The following is a 20,189-nucleotide window of genomic DNA, read 5'->3' on the forward strand; positions in this document are numbered from 1 at the left end:
GGCTGAATTTTGGATTAGTAGGCAAGCTTTGAGGGAGTGGAATTGTGAATCCCTTGTCTCTGGTAAAAAGACATTTTTTTTATATAATGTTGTTTTTCCATGTAGCCTTACCTGATTGCTCTTTACAATTGCAGATTAGGCCCTGCTACTATTCGCCCTGCTTTGCCACCTCCAAGAATGAGTGTATTTGGATGGACATGCTCTCCAACTTTGGCCACTCAGGATACCAAGCGAAGCACTTTGCCTGCATCGAGAGGATGGAAGGTTACTGCAGCTGGTACAGAGGATGGGCGCCTCCAGATAAAACGATAATCAATGCCACAGATCCCTGAGCACGCTATCCCTTCCTTATCTCCCCTCTCCCTTACTTGTGGCTGATCTTCCTTTGGACACTAACTCTTACCAGATCATGATGATGACAATGAAATTAGTGCCTGTTTTCATGCAAATTTTAGCACTTCGAACACTTAAAAAAGAAAAGGAAAAAAAAAGGAAAGAAAAGAAAAAAAGTCTGTGCTACCTTACTGAATTTGTAATCACCTTTTCCATGTTTTGATACCACTGATTTTGATCAGACGACATTTGGGAGCTTACTTTTGCACACCAGAGGGAAAAATGGGAGGGAAAAAAAAAGAAAAAGAAAAAAAAAAAAGAAAAAAGATGGAGCTCTTGCTCTCTTACATGTATCATTAGCTGTAGCAATACAATCTCTATTTTTGTAGGAAAACAAAAACCTAAAAACTATGCCAATTAGGCACTGTATTCTTCTGTGCGCTGGTTTCCTGTCACCCCTCCTCATGCACTAAGTGCTGAAAATATCTAGAGAAATCTATTTGAAGGAAAACAGGTTTCATTAATCAGATTGGCAAATGAAACAAAATGAAAAGAAACCCAGCCTAAACTCTGGAAAAAATGACATCCAAAAGAAATCCTCCTCTATGGGAGAGATTGGCAACGTGATTGACTCCAGCAGTGGGAGAATTCACCTGGTGTGTCTGACCACATCATCTGGTAAAAGCATTATTGACTGATTGTCCAAGCTAATGCAGTCACAGTGTGAATGCAACAGCACATTTGAAGTTCTGGCTTTCCCCAGAACAAAACAGAGTATTTTGTATTTTTGTTGTTTAAAAAACAAAAGCCCCATCCCCTATGTTCAGGGAGGTAAATCCACCTACAGCAGAGCAGATAAAGTGCTGTGCCATCCTGTTTTGAGCAGCATTGGCCCCTGAAATTTTTGCAGCTTAGCTTCACCAGCAAAACCAGCTTGTGAACACCTTGAACCAAACAGAAGCAAAAATACCAACTATAAATCAATCACATGGAAGAGGGAAAGGGGAGACTTGCTATAGAGCTCTTACTATAAAAAAAATCTATTGCCAAAATAGTGTTTTGCTGAACTAAGATGTATATACACATAATGACATAAGCTATTTTTGACAGGATGTGGGGGTTTTTTTGGTGTTATAAACAAAAGAATGGTTTGATTGTGTTTTAAAGACAGAAATATTGACATTCCGAGTCAGTGAGTTGTTTTTAAGATATTGAAGCTCCAGTGTATCTGCAGTAGTTGCTACAGTCATTGTTTCCTCTGTACCTCCTTGCACCACGGTTCCGCCCCTGCAGCTACACTAGCTGCATTTGTTTATATACTGAAAGGAAGTGTGTGTGGGGGCTAGGCAAGGAAAAGTGGTCTCCTAATAAGTGCTGGCTGGGATCATAAAATTTCAGCTGCCCAGAGGATTCCTTCTGTGTCGAGTGCTGTGTTTCCCTCTAGGCACTGTTAAGCATAGCTCTATCCATGTGCTCATACCATATCCTGCAGTGATGTGGGAGGAGGAGCCTTACTGTCTTGTGCTTTGCTGTCGACTGGAGAAGTTTTTTCGTTCTATTTTGTTTTTTATTAAGAAAACTATAATATAATTTTTCTTATCAAATAAAAGTATTTTAAGTTTTAATGATGGTGAAGAAGGGGTGCCGACAAAATGGGTGACTGAGTTTTGGATGGGGAGGGCTTGGGCAGGGAGAAGATTATGCTTAACTTCATTTTTGTATTATTATGATTATTTATCTTAAGTTTCCATATATCTTCAGTTCATTCCACTTAGAAAGCAGAGCTGCCAGCAGCAGAAAAAAGTGTTGCAGTGATTCCAGCCTGGGGCAATACAGCATTTTAGTCAGTGACCTCAATTACTGGAGAGTTGTTAGGCCTCTTTGCCAAATGGAAAGGAAAGGGTGTCTGAGATGGGCGTGCTACCAGAGCTCTGCCAGACGTACATCCCCTGAAATGCCCCATTTACTAGATGAATTGTTGCAGCAAAAAGTGCGTATCTTCATTTTTGACATGATCTTTAAAGGGCATTTTCAAAGAGTTGATGGAAGAGGTGCCTAGGTCTGCTGTGTAATTTTTTTTTTTACAGCTGCTCTGAGTGGCAACGCAGCACAAAACACATTGAAAGTCTGTTGGATTTTCCTGTGATTCAGGCTTGGAACACTTTTCAGAAGTCCTCTTCCCTGTGACTACTCCTAAATTATGGGTTGGAGATGAGAGGGAGAGTAGGGTGCTTCACAGCACCCATCATAGGATCGGGTGATGGGTCAGGATGTTGCCCCTTTTGGCAGAGTATGGGGTTGGGCTTTGGGCACAGTGGAGCAATCTCTGTTCGAGCTGTGCACGGCTGACAAAATGTCTGAAGGTCACTGAGGGCAGAGTGGAGCCGGCCTCGCCACCCTCACTGTTTGCATCATGTGGAGTCGGCATCGCTGGAGATGGCCCTCCTCACGCTCAAGGCAACTTTACAAAGCTGACGTCTCTTTGAGCTGCAGCCACTTTTCACAGCTTTGGAAGGCTAAATGAAAATGCACCTCGATGCAGTGGTGTTGATTTGAGTTTTTCATTAAACTGCAGCTCTGCATATTTTACCTGTCACTGATTCATTTAGCTAGCTGAGACATCACAGTATTGCACTCAAATTATTGTGAAAATATTTGCATTCTAATGCTATGAGGACTTGTGTCCCCAAGTAGGATATAATGTAGCTATATGCTTTGTAAACAACAAAACAGCAGATGCATTACCAGAAAATGAAGCATATTCCCATTTTGTATTGCAGAGGCTAAAATATTTCTGAGATGCAGACAGCTAGACCGGCAGGGGTGGTGGTTTGGTAGCAAATCTTTCCCCTTGCTGTGTAAAGAAACAGTTTTAAGGCTTTTAAAAATGTGGAGCCAAAAGGAGGGGGAAGAATCCAGTAAAAATACATTTCTTTTGGGAGGCTTCTTAATTTTGTTTCTGTGCATGCTATCAGGGACATGTATTTCTTGGGCTAAGCTTTAGCTTGTGCTTGCATTAAGAACCTGACTGAAGGCTCCCTTGAAGTGGGAGGGAGCCATTAAATGGATTGAACGGGCTCTAAATCAGACTCAAAGACTTCTTCCTTTCTACCTGCTCTCCTTTCTTCTGTCCTCGTAAGTCACTTCTGCCTGCCAATGGACAAAACTCTCTCCCTCGTTACAGCAGGCCATGCAATATGTGGGAACACCAGGCATGGAGATGTGAGGAAGGAGGCAGGTGTGAAGTTCCCAAAATGTTAGGCTATGGAGCATACAATGGCTTGCAGCAGCACAAGTATCTTCCTGTCACCTCTGACGTGCTTCTCACTCCACCCCATAACCTAAGGTCAGAGGAACTGTCAATGGCACAGCTCATGTGAGCATGACCTTTGGACGTGTACAGGATGAGGGCTTCCTCCCCCCAAACAGCCCCCCCCACGCTTTAGATATAGCAACATTATTAAAAGTACTTTTTAAAGTGCATAGCTCATTTCTAGACTGTTGCTGTTTGCTTTCTTATTTATAGAAATTTTTCCTTATTTGCTTGGGAGTGTTTTCTCCTTTAGAATTAAAAACAATATGAAAAATATATTGAAGGTTTGGGAAAGATTGGATTTGATTTTCCTTTTCCGAAATGGAGAGGGTAGAGAGCAGGAGGAGATCTGTGCATGGAGTACCTTGAATAAAGTCTTCTTGTGGGAGGCTTCCCCCTCCCCTATATGGGACAAAACTGCCATTTTAGGTCTAAATGTCCCATATTTTGAAGAGTTGCCCTTTAGGTAGGACTATTCTAAAACTTAAATATATCACTGTATCCCATTCATACTTGGCCGGAGCGAAATGGTACCTCAGGGTGATGGGAAACATGCTGTTGTGGTTTTTACAGTAAAGACTCTTTGAAGTAAAGGCCTCCATGGGAACAAGTTTCCATTCTTTCAGATGTCTCTGAAAGTATATCTCACTTACAATGTATTTTATACTTAGAAGGGCAGAACAAAATTTAGGGAACTGCAGAAATGTTTTGTCTTTTTTAGAATAAGTATCTTTTGGGGCTACCAGTCTTGAGAAAAATCTTAAAAATCCACTAAACATTTGCTGCTGCTTTGCCTGTACTGGCTTCTCATTCTCTCTGACACTGTCCTTCCTTCATAGAGCCACTCTGCTGTTCCTGATAGTCATGGAAACTTGGGGAGGGAACCAAACCCGTGTGAAAAATCTTGTCCAGAAGGAATGTATTTGTTGCTAAATTTTCTAGCACTGTTTACAGTTTTCCTCCATGTTATTTATAAATTTTATATTCAGTGAATGTATATTGTCTTTTAAGGTAATGTTGCGTAATGTTCACTTTTTATAGTGTCCTTTTATTCTAAACAGTAAAGTGGTTTTATTTCTATCACAGACACTCTGTCTCTGCTTCACTTATATTAGTTTTTGTCCACTTCAAATGTACACAAATGGATTTGCAAGTGGATTTATTAATTTCCTTCCCTTTCTTGATACCGTTTTATTGGGCCCAAAGCAGATATTCCACCTCTGGCAATTCTTGCTCTTTGGCAAAGATCCTTCCAGGAGTCCCTCCCTCTTTTTAAGAGGTTGACCTCTCTAAGAATTGTTATTGGGGTCATATGCACAGGAGAGGCAAAAAATCCCTTCTGAAGTTAATGTATCCCACTTGTTAACTGGCCATAGGGGGTCACTACAGAGCCAGGCAGTCATTATGGCTGTCATGTAGCACCAGTAGGGCCTTAGAAGAACAGTTGCCAGATTGCTTTTATTTCCAGTAAACTGATCACTGGGAGGAGGGTAGAAAGGTATATGCCTGTGGCAAAGGGAAGAGAGATTCGTCTTTCAGATCTTTTCTGCTGTAAAACGCCTGAGCCTTGTGTCCTCTCTTTATGTTTACTGTTTAAGGCTGCTTAAACATGCCCTGTTGTCATGCGAAGGAAGCTTCAGAGAAAGAGTTCTCAACTAAGTTAAAATGCTCACAAAAATGGGCCTACTGTTAGAAATTTCCTTTATCTCACTTTTGCTTTAGGAAAATCTCTTCTCTACACAGATGAAAGAATGAAACGTATTTTAAAATCTGTTGTATATTTAATCCAAAGGTTTAGAAAGTAAGCTTTGGAAAGTTTTGGACATAGAAGGATGAGGATCTCTTATGTGAGAACTTCATTGCTTAAAGTATATCACTTTGCAAAGAGGTAAAACCATAACACTAGTTATAAACACTTCCAGGGGGTCAGCCATCAAAGGACCACAGTGTATTTTACAAGTGCTAACTGGTACAGCTTGAAAATGCCTCAGGAAAGGGCAGAAAAGAGTGGGGAAGGGGGATCATTATATTCCTGTCTGACACAGGGAGAAGCTGATGCACCAGTGGGCAAGTGACTTTCACAGGTGCTGGGTGGAGTGATGACTGCAACAGAGCTTGCTTGGCCTAAGTGCTCACTCTCTCAGCCTCTCACAGCCCAGGATACCGTGAAGGCGCATCTAGAAAAGATCTTGAGAAGTTACGTAGATTCATTCCGTGAGGCAGACCCCCCACCTGCAAAGGGCTGGCCTGAATTTGCCCAAGTGGATTGTTGCTTGTGTAAACGTTTGGAGAGTGACTGATTTAAACCAGATTACTCAAGCTTGCATATCAACAACAGCGTTTGTGTTCACATGAGATTATCTACAGTTTAAAAAGGTTCCTGTATTCTTTTGAAAGTAAGAAATAGCATCTGCAAGTAAGCAATAGCATCTCCAAGTAGGTGATCAGTTGTAAAGATGACAAATATGTGAAATTAAGATCAGTGCTCTGCTAAACCAAACTACTGTGCGGGTAACAAATGCATTTACATGCTGAGGAATCAAGAATCAGATTTCCAGACAAGAAAGTAATGCTAAAAGTGTTAGATAACATATTTGCAATGAAAACCTTAATCAAGTCTTCCAAAAATACCATTCCTGAAGTAATGGTCACACAAAGTCACAACTGTCCTGAAGCATTACATGTGTCACAAACCCTCTTTATAAATCAGTGGGAATTAAATGCAACAGGATCCATCAACTAATTTGTCTTAGAAGTCTGCAACAAACTGTCACACCGTGTTTAAGGACCATCCATTTCTTTATGTCTTAAACGATAATACCACTCTTACCGCTGCATTACTTGAGTGCTTCACAGCGCTCGTGGCTGCACTTACCTCCATGACGTGCCTGTGAAGCGTGGAAGTGCTGTTGTCCACACAGCACAGGTAGAGAACAGAGTATTGGAACAGAGACGAAGGACTGGCATTTCAGGTATTCAGGTACCTAGCGAGCACCGGTGGGATTTTTCACAAGAATCTTGATGAGGCTTCCTTTTGAATTTTGAAGCTCCCGCTAGGTGCCTATATCCACCATCAGGTACCTACACCCTGTTATGCATTGTGGTTGGCCCACAGTGTTGCAACACGTGTGTGAGAAAAGAGGAGTTGTTTGAATGTTTTTGGAGCCCTGGTTTGACATCTCAACAACCCCAATCTTCAGGCTGCCAATGTTGCTCGAGTTCACAAGTGAGGGAAATAAGCTCAGACAGCCAATGGCTCACACGGGGGGGTTGTGGTTCACTCAGGGTCTCATCACAGCCTCAGCCAGGTAAGAAGAGTCACTAATTCGTGGATGTAAGTTGGGAGCAAAAATGCCTGAAGGACTAGCCACCCTTTTAACCCAGGGAAAACAAGAGACATGAACAGTTCTAAACAAAGCCACTCACTTTGCCATGTTCTCCAGGACTAAAGGCACCTACGCAAATCTCTTGGAAGGTGGCCTAAGAGTTTGGTAGCGTGCCCAGTAGCCACACAGGGCACTGAGCGTTTAGTTGTTGACAGGAAGACCAGACCCCAGGGCCGCTGTGCAAAGGAAACATTACAAGCTAAAACAACCTCCTTTTCAAGAACTCCGGTTTGCTTTGAGTACCTTGTCTGGCTGATAAATGTTTCATGGATGGCAACCACGTGATAGACCAAGCAAACTAACACTGTGACACAAACATCTCTTATGGCCCATGTCCCAAATCGTCAACGTGTTTTCAACAATTCCAGGAGGGGAAAAACCCCGCTTTTTCTGAATAAAGTGATTCCGTACTCTAAGGGATGAGCTTTTGTTGATTAGACTTTACAATGGATTTTTGTTCTGATGTTGAGCCTGTTCTAATTTTTCACTTTTTCAGGGTCCATATGTGACCTGGGGGAGGGCCAGGCAAGAAGGGGAAGAGGTTCCCGAGCACTGCTTTTTGCATATTGCTTTTAGCTAGTAATTCTCTGGAAGTGAAGCTGAGACTCTTCCCAGCATTCCCACCACCATGTCTTATGCCCAACTGACATTCGTTGCTTCTCCCCCATCCACCCTATAGCCAGAAGAAAGCAAAGGTACTCACCATCTGCTTATGGCTTGGGAAGAACGTTTGCTCCACGAGGGGGAACTTCTCAGGACCCAACGAGTTGAAGATTTTAATGAGCTGAGAGAACTTGGGGTGAGGGAGGGAACAGAAAAACAGACACAGTGGATATCAGTGTCTTACTGTGTAGCAGGTAAGTGCTTGCAAAATGTTCTGATACTGGTGAAGGAGGTGAGAAAAACATGTTGTTATGCCTTTCCCACCTTGCTTTCTTGACCTGAGAGCAGCAAGAAAATATGAAGTCGCTGTATTTACTCAGGGACAAGCCAGCCTGTGTACGCAACCTTGGCCCAAGAGAGCAGAGAAGGGTTTCAAGAGCCAACAGAGGATCCGTTTGGGTTTAGTTACAGATCTGCTATGAACAAGTTTTGCTCTCCAAATGTGGCTGGGGAGAGGGTGAGGGGGCTCTTCTTGGTAGAGGAAAGGGCTCAGAGGAGTGACCAGGCAGGAAATCAGTGCCACCACTCCTGAGCAGAGACAAAATAAGCGAAAGATCTCCCTTGGATCTCTGCCCCACAGCCAAATCAAAGCAAGGCACATTTACCCATCATGCTGAAGGGAGGGAGAATTGCTAAGGGACAGAGATGACTGGAGGGAATTGCCCGTGCTACCTGGTTTGAGTTGTTAGACCAAGAAAGCATGAACCCACTGGCAATCATAACTGACATCTGTTACAAACAAAGGGTCTCCCAACAGCCCCCCATGCATGGCAGGAAAAAGGGGAGATCATCTGCTACTGCTGTCCCACCTACCAGTGATGTCTGAGGGAAGCACCAGTCTGTGAGGATGGTAGCTAGAGAAAGCAGTATGTAACATCAATGGGGAAAGCAACAGTGCTGGTGTTTCATGTACAAGGGCAAACATTTGCCATTGTCCCAGCCTGTCAGCATGAACTTCACCATTATCACCACTACCATCACTATTATAAACTGTTCATCATTCAGGGTTGTGCTCAGCCAGACACAAAGCTCCCCATGGTAGGACTGAGTTTTGATTTCTGTTCAAATTCCTGCTCCGCTTCAGCCATCTGTGAAGCGAGCAGACTATTCCGTACATTGTCTGGAGCCTCCCTGTTCAATCTGTCATTGATCAGCTGGGAAAAAACCTAAAACTATAAGAAAGAAACTTAATAACCATAACAGAAAATGTTGCCGAAGAAGGGTTGGTATACCAAAGAGAATAAGAGGTGAGATATATGTATCTGAAACATGGATCTCAGGAGCAACTTGGATTCTTTACAATCACAACTCTAGCCATTCTGCTGTCGCTCTGAAGCGGTACAGCCCCGTTACCACGGGCAATGCTGAACTGGAAGTGCTGTGGGTGAAGTGGTTAGACTGGCAGCCTTGCAGAAGGGAGAGTAAAGCTGAGTAAGGTAGCTTGGTTATTTTCATGGACATTAAGAGAATAAAGTGATTGGGGATTGCTCCATAGATAAGAATCTTGTTTCCTGCTGAGCTGGTAGGTGTGACTGAAGTCCCCATTGATGTCCTACTTGCAAAATAATTTAGAAACTGCATCTCGTTTCCAAGCCCGCTGGAACTGGGTAAAATCAAGTTAAATTAATAAAGGCCTCCCGTCTGGGCCAAGTCTCACTCTAAGTCCTTTACAAAAGTTCCTTCAAGTTCCGCATCAAAGCTAGGGATGCATTCATCTTGAAGGGGACCTTTGTGTCACCTCTGTGACAGGTGGTAACACACAGGGAAGTTACACATGGATTAAGGGAAGGAGACAGACATCTAGGAAACAAGGGAAGGGAAAGAAAGCCCTCTTTCTTCCCAGTAGCATCAGCTGCCTAATCTTACATGTTCTGAGCACTTCCGAGCAATGGTTGAAGCCAGTAAATGTACCAAATCGCAACCCCAAGGTTACACTGCAGATAAAGAGAGAGCTGCTGAGAATGTTTTCTGCTGAGTGGTTACATTAGGGCTCCTGTCCTGGTTACTGGGCTAGTCTAAGCAAAAGCATTTCTGTATAACAAGTTCTAAACTTCACTTGGCAGTGGAGAAGAAATACCTCTTTGGGAGTTAAAGGGTGGTATGGTTGTAAAAAAAAAATCCAGCCTGTATGTAAAAAAATTAGGCTGCAAGGTGTGTGCCAGTCCCAGGCCACATGCTGAAGGGGCAGCTGCCAGCAGATTTGCCAACAAACGCAAAGAATCCTTTTGCTAATCTTGTACGTCAAAATGTGGCATTTAAGCAAACCCGGAAAATATCAAGAGGCGGCATATCCCATCACTAACACCACCACCCCCTCGCATGCATTAGCAGATAAGAGAAAAACTCCCTCTGTAGAATAATTATCATTGGCAAGGAGAGTATTGACGTTGGGGAAGGAGGACAGCTTGCTTAACTACTTGCACTAGCCCTGCACATCCTAGAGAAGAAAAATAAAGCCCTGTTTTAACTAGCAAAGTGAGCAAACAGGGCTTAAAAGTTAAACAGACTGAGACAGAAACAGGGAGAGGAGGAAAAACACCCTGGCTGAGAGCAGCCCATGCCCCTCGCTGCGCGTGCATGCAGCCCTGGCGAAACATGGACACCGTGACATTGAGGTGACATACATTTATCTTAGGAAAACAGAAAGCTCAAAGAAAATAACTGGAACAACTGTGCAGCTGACAGACAGCGTCCTGACTTGTTCCTTGGGCTTCCTTTTGAAGCATACAGCTCTTTGCTGTTGCTGAAATAACAAGCATTTCAGATGGACACATGAGAGACAGCCATCTGGGAGCAACCCCAGTAAGCCAAGCCTGCAAAAAGGTCTGACTTTAGTATTGGTCCTCATGGGACAATTACCTCCTTTTTTCCTTTTTTTTGGCAATTGTTAGGTACAGGATATTGGCATAGAGACACCCATGTTATGTGGTGCAACTGCCTCTTAGATACCTGATAACAGAGCTTAAGTAGCACCTCCCAGTGCATTTTAGATGGGTAGGAATGTTACTGTCAGCAGCTCAGCTAGATATAACTGCCCCTTCCACATTTTGGTATCGGTTCTTACTTTCCGTGGTTCCACTGGTTTTAGTGAGATTGCATCCAGACCACAAAACAAGGCATGGGGCAAGGCAATGTGGCACAGTCTGGGTTTTAAGTGAGATGCCTTGCCCGGCTGGTTGGACATCAGAATTACTTGCAGAGAGTCTTTACAGAGAAATAAAAAGATCCATTCAGAGGATCTCAAGGCCTTTTGCATATTTTTAAAGTGTCTAGGTCATTAGGGAGCCTATATCCCTTGACAGTCAGTTAAGAGTTTGGCTGGGAGTCTCTTGGACTCTGTAGATTACTATCTTCAAGACTTCGTATTTCCTGCAGTCTTACAGATGCAGAAGTTGCCTTACAATATTACAGACATTACTCCATGTAATATGAGTACTACTCTGAGCATTGTTCCCACTGTATTTTGTATTGTAACTTTTATAACACAAAAATTATTGAAGCATTGTGTTTAGGCTGCTTGTAGCCTTATTTCTCAATTATTCTGGGATCATCGTAAAACTTAGGTTTCTTAGATGTTTCACTGTGTGTGAGATCCCTCTGAATATGTTTGTTTCTCTTTCAGAAACACTTATTTCAAACTGTGCCTGTGTTTAATGCAAATTTTAACCTTTGAAGAAATTTGTGTATTGCAGTACTGGAAACCTGGCAAATGTCATTAAAAAACGGGGCTGTATGTTTGAGTAAACTCAAGCCCAAACTCAGCTGATTGTAATTAGAGTTGCTGAGAAAAAACATGTTGCAAATTGCCAGGGAAAAACAGTCTCACTTCCATCCCCCTCCACAAAATCATAAACATTTCTACGAAATGGAACCATTTTTGGAAAAAATAAAAAGGGAGAGTGAAAAGCACTTTTCCCAGGGGTATTTAATTTCATTTCTTCATGTATCTATCTCAACTGTTTTCTAGGTCCAAAAAGTTTCCAGTAATCTTTGTTAAGCAGATCCCTTATTTCAAGATGCATGTTTTGCAATCCGAGTGGAACATGCACCCAAGTGGTCTGTCCCTATCTCTCATTTCCCAGCTATCACAAAATCAAAATTTTCTGATTCTGCTGCCAGTGAAGCTTTCTTCCCTCAAATGCCCCAGTGCAATCTCTACCTGAGCTTCAACCTGATAAAATTTCAGTGGTGCCAAATACCAGCTCAGATCCCATCTGAGCTCTTAGATTACTTAGTGCGTTACAATTGCTGGTTTGGGTGGTGATTAGTGTGCATGGGCAGTAGGGAAAGGAGGCATCCTGCAAACCTAAGTATTTACAAGTCGTTTCCTTGACTCCTCTGGGAAGGTTGTCTGAGCCAGCTGTATTCCCCGTGAGGAAAGCATGGCACAACCGAACCGAGAATAGCTAGAGCCGAGTTACTGGCAGAGCTAATTTCTCCCACACTGCCTTGCCAGCCCTGCTTTTTCTTTTTCTTTTTTTTTCTTTTCTTTTTTTTTTTTTTTAATGTGCTGAGTTTGTTTGTTTTCTTTTATTTTAGATTCCTAAAAATAGGCCTGTCACATCTTAAGGTTCCTGCACACCATCAGAAATGTAATTATAAGGCACGAGTTGAAAAATGTCAACTAAACCTTGACTGACTCAACCCCAAAATCAGATGGAATAGACCACATAACTGTCTTCCTCAGCAAAAGCCAGTGTAAATGCGGAAGCTTTTTGTCTGGTCACTGGGGTCAACACGCCCTTGTGTGTAGGACCAACTGTAGGAAACAATGCAAAGGTGTTGTACTGAGCCTGGCACTTGAGCCCAGTACTTGAGCCCTCTCTTTCTCCCCTTTCCGATCTCAGCAACCCTTGTCATTCAAATGGGGACTGAGGCCAAATGTGCATCATCCACCTATACAGTGATGGAAAAGTGAGATTTTTCACACTACTCTTGTTACTGCACTGCAACATTTTTGGAAAAGGCAGGACCCTGCTTTTGGTCTCAAAAAAACCCCCCAAATGTCATAAAAGAGGTGAAAACTGAGAAGACCATGTTTGTTACACTGGTACCTTTTTGGTAAGAAATTAGTTAAATCCAACACTGCATAGTCATGGAAATAAAAGTCTGAGTCATTACAGACTTCAGCTGGATTTAAACTACCAGTCAACACACTGAAGACTAATAGGATATTTATTCCAAGGAAAAAACAACAACAAAAAAGACTTAATTAGGTAATGAGGAAGATAGTTACCACTTGCTATAAACATTCCATCTCACCCCAAGCTATATTTGTGCAATGAGTAAGGGGGAATTCCTAAAAACGTATCTAAAAGTTTTCCATGGGGGCATATTGGAAAGTCCCATCTCCTTGTCACATCCATATAGCTTGTAGTTTCCTGCTTCGGACCTAGAACAATGCAGGGAAATTTCCATTCTGCGAGCATCAGTCATCAGAGAGGGCACTTTGGGATGAAACTGCTTGGAAGACCCAGATGTGGACTCCAAAATGGTATCAGCATCTGACTTCTTCCGGCAGGTGCTACAATGGCCAGCCTTGCTCCTCTGGTTCATGATGGCCAGTCTTACTCCTCTGGCTCTCCTGCTCCTGCAGTTCCTGGTGACTTAGAGCTGGTTATAAAACAGGTCTGGGGAATTATTACAAACTCTGATTTGGGGCTGAGACAAGACAATGATAATATTTTCAAAGGTTTTCTGAGATGTTTTAAGTGAACTTGACAAAATTTAAAGAATGGGTGAAGGGTGCTCCCAGTGCAAAATATCAAAACACTGTCCTGTTCTCCCCAGGAGCTGACTCAGCCCAAGGTGTTTCCGAGGTGCAGTCTTTCAGGTTCAATGAACCAACACTTTATGATAATCTTGTATTTCCTTCTGAAACTGCTGAAAAACTCTACATGCTTTCCCCTTTCCTTCTGCCTCTTTCCCAGGTCTTTGTCATTCTATGATGTTCCCTTTTTTCCTAGACCTAGCTGTTGAAAAAGTCATCTCTCTACCTTTCTTCCCCTTTTCAGTTAATTTCCTCACAACAAAGTGCCACCCAGAAAAAGTAGGAAGAGAATACAAGAGAAGACAAGTGTGGGCTGCACTTTTGCAAGGAATGGATAATCTTAGTCTTAGGCTGGGGCACCTGGATACCATAAGTGTGCATCTAATAAAAGATGCTAGAAATAGCTCAGTTAAGATGATACCTTCTAAAACAGTGAATGTTAATGTTTCTTTTAAGGTAGCTTTAGTGTGTTTTGGTCACGACAGAGACATGCTACTATTGACCTGATATTATTGATCTATTACTATTCATCTACTCTGCCTTACAAGAAATCTAAGTGTTACTGTACTGTTAGCTGTTTGTGACACATTAGAGTCTGGGACAGCTGAAACGTCCTACTCAGGGTGAGGAAATAACACCTTGATATTACTAGAGGCTGATAAAGGAGCAATGCTGGTAGGTTTTTTCCCCAAGAATTCCCAGCTGGATTCCTAAGGTTGTTTAGATGGTGATTTTAAGCTGAAGAGACGAATTCCTATGAAACAGACTGCAAGCTGAGTTTGGTGCGTTATTGGTACCCGATATCTACTTTGCAGTGTTGGTATGCAGTAGAGCTGGATCGTCACTTACCACCCAGGGCTTGCTGCAGAAGTTGTAGATGGAGTAGAGGGAGTTGACCGTGTGGATGCCACCATACTGGAGGCCGATGATGAGGCTGCGGAAGTCCTCTCCCAGCGCCATGCTGTAGGCGTGCTGCCGGATCAGAACAAAGTCTGGCTTGAAGGACCTGGAAGAGACGAGGGGAGTGACGTTTTACTTTCAAATGCTCAGCAACACTTCTAGCCTCTCCTTGTTTCTTTTCCACCCTTCCCCTTTCTTTTCATTAACACATGTTGCTCTTCTTTGGGCCTCTCGTCATGGGTTGCTTGCATTAGAAGGTAACAAACCAAACAAAACCCCCTAGTCATTAAAAAAAGGAAAAATCTAACGTAGCTACAAGTGTGAGAGCATAGAAACAGGCCAAACAGATTTGCTGCAGTTTCCATGTCACTCAGGCATGCACAGGAACAAGCCCCAAGTGGAGCCAAGGGTCATAAATTCACGGGTGGGGGGATTCTCTTTTCTTTCTAAAAGCTTGGCCATATTTGGCAAGCTCGCTGAAATGTGCAACGCAGATGAGGGAGCGAGTTTGTTTCCTGATGATTGAACTCGATATTGAAGCAATGCCAGTGGGTGGGAAGATCATAAGGGATTTCAAAAAGCTATTGTACACATCCATACATTGACATACATTCCCCCTTTAATCAGTTTACTACATACGCAGCACACCCCAGGCTCTTATGGCTACGAGTCAAGAAGTAAAGGGCAGGCATGGTAATGTAATTAATCAAATGAACAGAGCCCCTCATCCAGGGCTGTGACTCATGGCATGGACTTCCAGAATATTATTTAGCAAGACTGGAGCCGGGACTCCTATGGTTCAACAGCAGCAGTTCTCAGCAAACGCACAGAAAAGTGAGGCCCTTTCTAGGTAAGCCAACAGGCGACGGATTATCTTTCAAACAGCCAGATTTCATTCCTTGCTGACGCTGTGTCTTTGGAGCCATTCAGGAATCTCTGGAAACAGCAGCTGGAAAGAAACTGTTCCCAAAATGGAGCTCAGCAGTGCATTCTCGAAGGCATGGAAGGGGCTTTTCCACTGAAACAAGGGGTTATTTTATACTCACTCTAACAGAGGTTGCATCAAGGACATTGGAAAAATTTCCATGCTGTATTAAAGGTTTTCAGAGAAATGAGCTCTGTAACCAGGTCCCATTACCTCACTACCCTTGAACATTTTCCTTGCTAAGAGACTATAATTTCTATCCTTTGGATGTATGAGCTGGAAATACTTTGGGTTTATAGCCCCTATTTATATTTCCATCATTCTGGCAGGGAAATCCGAGATGGTGACTCTGGGCCAGATTGTGGCAACAAACACTGTATACAAAACCCAGCGCAGCTTTGTTTTAAAGTGGTTCATTTTGTCTGTTGGCCTTGGGCTTTTGTTATGGCCTGAAACATGGTGAGGAGCATGCTCTGCTTTTGTGATGCAAGAGGTCAAGCTTTGGAAATGTTGTAATTCCCTCCCATGGAGCATTTTTAAACCCAGGCATGTTCCCTAATGTACTTGGCACCAAAGGTGGTACTTTCCTCCAGCAGCAAGATGCATAATGAGCATTGGGAGGGCTGCGCTATCACTGTGCAGCTGATTTATGGACGTCCCTGGTGTCAATGGGGGTGAGGAAAGCGGTGACCCCCTGCTGAGAAACAGCAAGCGAATACAAATCTTGGAAAGCTTGAGCTACTCCATTCTGCTGGACTTGCCATGTAGAAAGTACCCCAGAGGCAGACACAGGTCCTTAGGAAGGATTAATCAGCTTCCTAGGACCAGGACTCGATATCTGCGCTGAGTTACTAAACAGTTGTGGTGCCTGGAGGGGCAGGAGCTTCAGGTATGTCTCTCCTTCATTCAGCTTTCTGAGCATACGAAGAAGAAAATGGTCCCTGTTACGGCTCAAGTCTTTCCCCAGACTTGACTTAAGGAACAGCACTTATTGGGGCTGCACAGTAATGGTTTAGACCATTGCTCTGGCGTCCCCAGAGGAAGCGGCAGTATTTGCCCTTGAGCACCTTCCCCAACACCCCACGGTTGGGACATGGTGCTGTGGTGGGAGGAAGCACGTAAATGAGCATGGCCAGCTCAGGGGGGAGGACACACAGCAGCTGGGAAACCGTCTGCAGTAGCTTTACTTTTGCCAGCTAAAAGTTTAGAAAAAAAGCACTTGTCTTTTCAGATCCTGGCATAGGAAGAGTTTCTCAACTTAGAAGATGGACACAAGAATACAGAATTAATGTAGAAAAGCCTATTCTCAAACTCTGCATCGTGTAGGAAGGCAGGGCACTCTCTCATGCAGCAGATGAGTAGTGAATCTCTAAAGCGAAGGTGGACACTGAACCCCTTTGAGCCCTGGGACAATGACGGTGTTCCCATGGATACTGAGAACAAGGCAGAGGAGTGCAGGGCCTGGGACTAGTTGCGAATAAACATCAGCTGGAGAGCCCTGGAGTCTGCGAGATGTCTGTAACAGAGAAACAGAGACCAGTGGCAAAATGTGAGGCGTGGGGCTAGGAAGGACAGCAGGCAGTAAAAGGGAAATGAATAGTCGTGGTAGGAGTGGTGGCGTGAAAACTGAATAACTGGGGGTACCAGTGATCTGGGGAGAAAAGAACTTAATTGCTTCACACAAGGATTCTTGCTTTTTTGGTAGAAGATTACTTTTGCAAGCTACTGCTCATTCTCAGAGTGTAAAGCTTAAGCTAACATAGCGAGCCTTGGATTTGGAATAGCTAGTAGCATATCTGTTTTCTTTGCTAGTTCAACCCAACCCAGTAACATCTCCCATGACAGAAAGTTGAAACCCTTGGCAGGCAGGCAGGTTAGGCAGAGTCCCACGTTTGAAACACTGTTGCCAAAACTTTTGGGTGAGCCAGAATCAGTAGCACCTACCGTACTGAGCTCCTAAGCACCCACGTCCGGCAGGACTAGGAGAGCTGTGGCAGGAGCACGTACCTTTCCTCTCCACTACATCTGTCCAGCCAGAGTTTAGATGACCATGAGCAGTCTTGAATAAAACTGTACCTAGACCCCTGCTAAAGACAGGTCATGGGAATGGATTTGGTCACAGAAAGAATACAGGAGAGCCCATTCAAACATCTAATGGACAGGGAGATGGGATAGGTAAATGGAACTAAAGGTAAACCACAGATTTAAAACATGTTGCTAATAAGCTGTGCTCTGCATGTTGGTGTGGTGCCCTTCCTGGGCTGTGTGATAGACACCTACTTGAAGTCGTGAACCTTCCTTGGCATGATAGCCAGATGGATGAAGCTTCCAGGAGAAAACTGGAGCCCATCTTTGGCCACAACTCTTTTACAGAAGCCCTTTCTTGGACCCCAAGAGCTCAGTTCTCATTTAGAGTTTGGCTACTAGCACTACCTGGCAAAATAAAGGCCACTAAAATGCACGTAACACATCCCAGAGTGGCGTAGAGACACAAGAATCCTTTGTTTAAAAAAAAAAAAATAATCCAGGAGACTGGAAAAATTTCATTTTCAGATTGAAATAGCTAGTGAGATTTCATTTTCCTCTGGAATGGGAAGGTGCTTCCATTTCAGCTTGTGTCACCACAGGCGATGGCCTCTGTCATGCATGGCACGAGCCTTTCAGGGCTCTGAGTCGTGCACAACTGAACTGGCCACCCTCAAAGTGAAGCAGCCCCCCACAGGTCCCTGTGGCTTATCTCCCTTTTCAGTAGTTGCCTCCTTGTCCCAGATGCTAGCCAAGGCACATGGCAGCCACTCAGCCTCCTGGCAATTGAGATCAGCCAGTGATTACCAGAGTCAATCACCCCTGGGTGATGACGAGTGTCTGGCTAGGAAGCTGCTGGTGCTGCCAGTCCTGAGCCTGGACTCTGATACTGCAGTGCAGCATGCTTATTTGCACTTAACTAACTATTTTTCAACTTGTTCCAATGCATTTTAGCAGTCTCTCTCTTTCTTAGTGGTAAAACTATACTTTAGAGACAAACCTAAGTATAAAGCCTGGATCCAAAATACTTAATAGGAAGAGATCTGACTGCAGAATATAATTTCTTAGGTTGGACCCATCTACCCTTAAATCTGTGACAGCATTAGCTGTCTTGGAAATGGTTTTGTCAGAAATGAGGGAATATAAAACAATTTAAGAGATTCCTGATGTTAAATATGGAAGTTAAACATCTCAGGAGCAGCAGTAGCTATTCTGGTGACCATGTGTCTAACTTCTTTCATTATGAGAAGAGGATCAGCTCTGAAAAGATCATCAATAACATTTCTCTGCAGAAAGCAGATCCCTAGCCTGCTTTGGGGTAGAGAAGGTGATGACAGCAAATCCTGCTGGGAGTTTTTATGCCTAAAGAGATTTCCTATTTCTTATTTCTGCATATAGCCATAACTCTGGCTTGCTTCCTCATCCTTCAGCTTTTCTCACTGAAGCACAACGAGCTTCATGGGCATGAAGAAAGAACATACAAGAATAGATTAAGTTGTCAAAATACCTTTTAATGATCCCTTCCACTGTGAATAATCAACTGCAGAAGGGTAGACCTGCATTATACTTTAGCACCATGATGGGTTTAGAGAGCTTTTTGCCCATGCTGTTGGAGAAGGATGGGATCTCCTGCTCTCTTTCTTAAAGAGAGCCAGTCTTACAAGACACTTTGCCCTTCATGTCAGTAGAAAAAGATCTTCCCTGGACACTGAAGATGCACATTCTCACTTCAGGTTCTGTCTACCCTCCATTATTCAGTTTTGTGACACTTCCCAGTGATCAACACATTTTGACTAAGTTCTCTTCCAAAGCCTTTCCTATCTGGTTGGCATGACACAGAGAGGAAGAAAAGTGCATAATTAAGCAATATGATACAACAAGCTTTGCATTGCTGGGAATTAATGGAGCCTTCAGGCAAGCTTCTGAGGCACAAGTCCAAGCCGTAAGTGGCTGCAACTCCCTGAGAAGTGCAATAATCCCTCCAACTATGCAGTGCCTCAGGTGTCTGAGAGCTAAGAGAAAATGGCATTTACAAATAGGAACAATTTCTTTTTGTGCTTTATTTGAGTGTTAATAGTATTGTTATTACATTACTGAAAAGTAATATGAAATCTATGACATTTTCACCTATCACGATGTTAGATTTAATGTTATATTGAAGGTCATAGTAAAAGGGGAGATTTGCTAGGAAAAAAATCCCATTTAAGTCAAAACCTCATGTCATATTTTCCACAAAAAGAAGTAAACTCTGCTGAAGTTATTCAAAGAAAGAATGAATGTGATTACTTATATGAATAAGGTAATGCAGAGCTGGTTTTAGAGAAACAAGAAAGCAACATAGAATAAAGAATGACCTCTCTTTACCAGGTTGGAGGAGAGGAGCAGGAGGTCTTTTGGGACACTGTAATAGAGAATGGCTGGGAAAAAAACCCATGGGATGTGGGGGAGATCAGTGTAGCAAAAGCAGCAGGAACCAGGAATCATGGTTGCAGTAGGACCAGTACCACTAGATGCAGACAAGGACACCCTGGAAGATGCTCTGATTTGCTTCTCAGCCACAGAACAATGGTCAACGAGCCATAAAATCGCATGTCACATACTCTCTGAACTGTACTGTGGCAGTCTCCTAAGTCTGCCATATATTTTGCTTGTAAACTTATCAGCCTTGAGAAGGAAAAGCATGTGGACCTGGACGATGCCTCAGAGTAGTAACAACCACACCTGCCAACAGCAGCTTGCCTTCAAAATGCTTGTGGTCCAAAGCTTTTATAGAAGGTGACCCAAATACTTTCCAACATCACAGAATAAAGTCATAGAGTAATTTAAGTCAGACAGGATCTTTGGAAATCATGTGGCCCAACACCTTGCTCATTG

The 20,189-nt window shown here is 43.2% G+C and overlaps 2 protein-coding genes across 3 annotated transcripts in view; one reads left to right on the forward strand and one right to left on the reverse strand.

Annotated features, from left to right (window-relative positions):
* The window catches only part of TIMP3 (TIMP metallopeptidase inhibitor 3), a 41,765-nt gene extending 37,032 nt beyond the window's left edge, over nt 1–4,733 (forward strand). The window contains exon 5 of the mRNA XM_082309049.1: nt 135–4,733. Coding sequence (XP_082165175.1) covers nt 135–332 — 198 coding nt within the window. The 3' untranslated portion in view covers nt 333–4,733. The remainder of the gene's footprint in view (nt 1–134) is intronic.
* Nucleotides 1–20,189, reverse strand: part of SYN3 (synapsin III) — a gene marked incomplete at both ends in the record, with an annotated part of 180,753 nt that overhangs the window by 127,191 nt on the left and 33,373 nt on the right. For both annotated transcript variants that reach the window (XM_082309047.1, XM_082309046.1), the window contains 2 exons: nt 7,736–7,825; nt 14,315–14,471. In XM_082309047.1, coding sequence (XP_082165173.1) covers nt 7,736–7,825; nt 14,315–14,471 — 247 coding nt within the window. The remainder of the gene's footprint in view (nt 1–7,735; nt 7,826–14,314; nt 14,472–20,189) is intronic.

The sequence above is a fragment of the Platalea leucorodia genome (genome assembly GCF_965183815.1).
Source record: "Platalea leucorodia genome assembly, chromosome: 4".
Lineage (NCBI taxonomy): Eukaryota > Metazoa > Chordata > Aves > Pelecaniformes > Threskiornithidae > Platalea > Platalea leucorodia.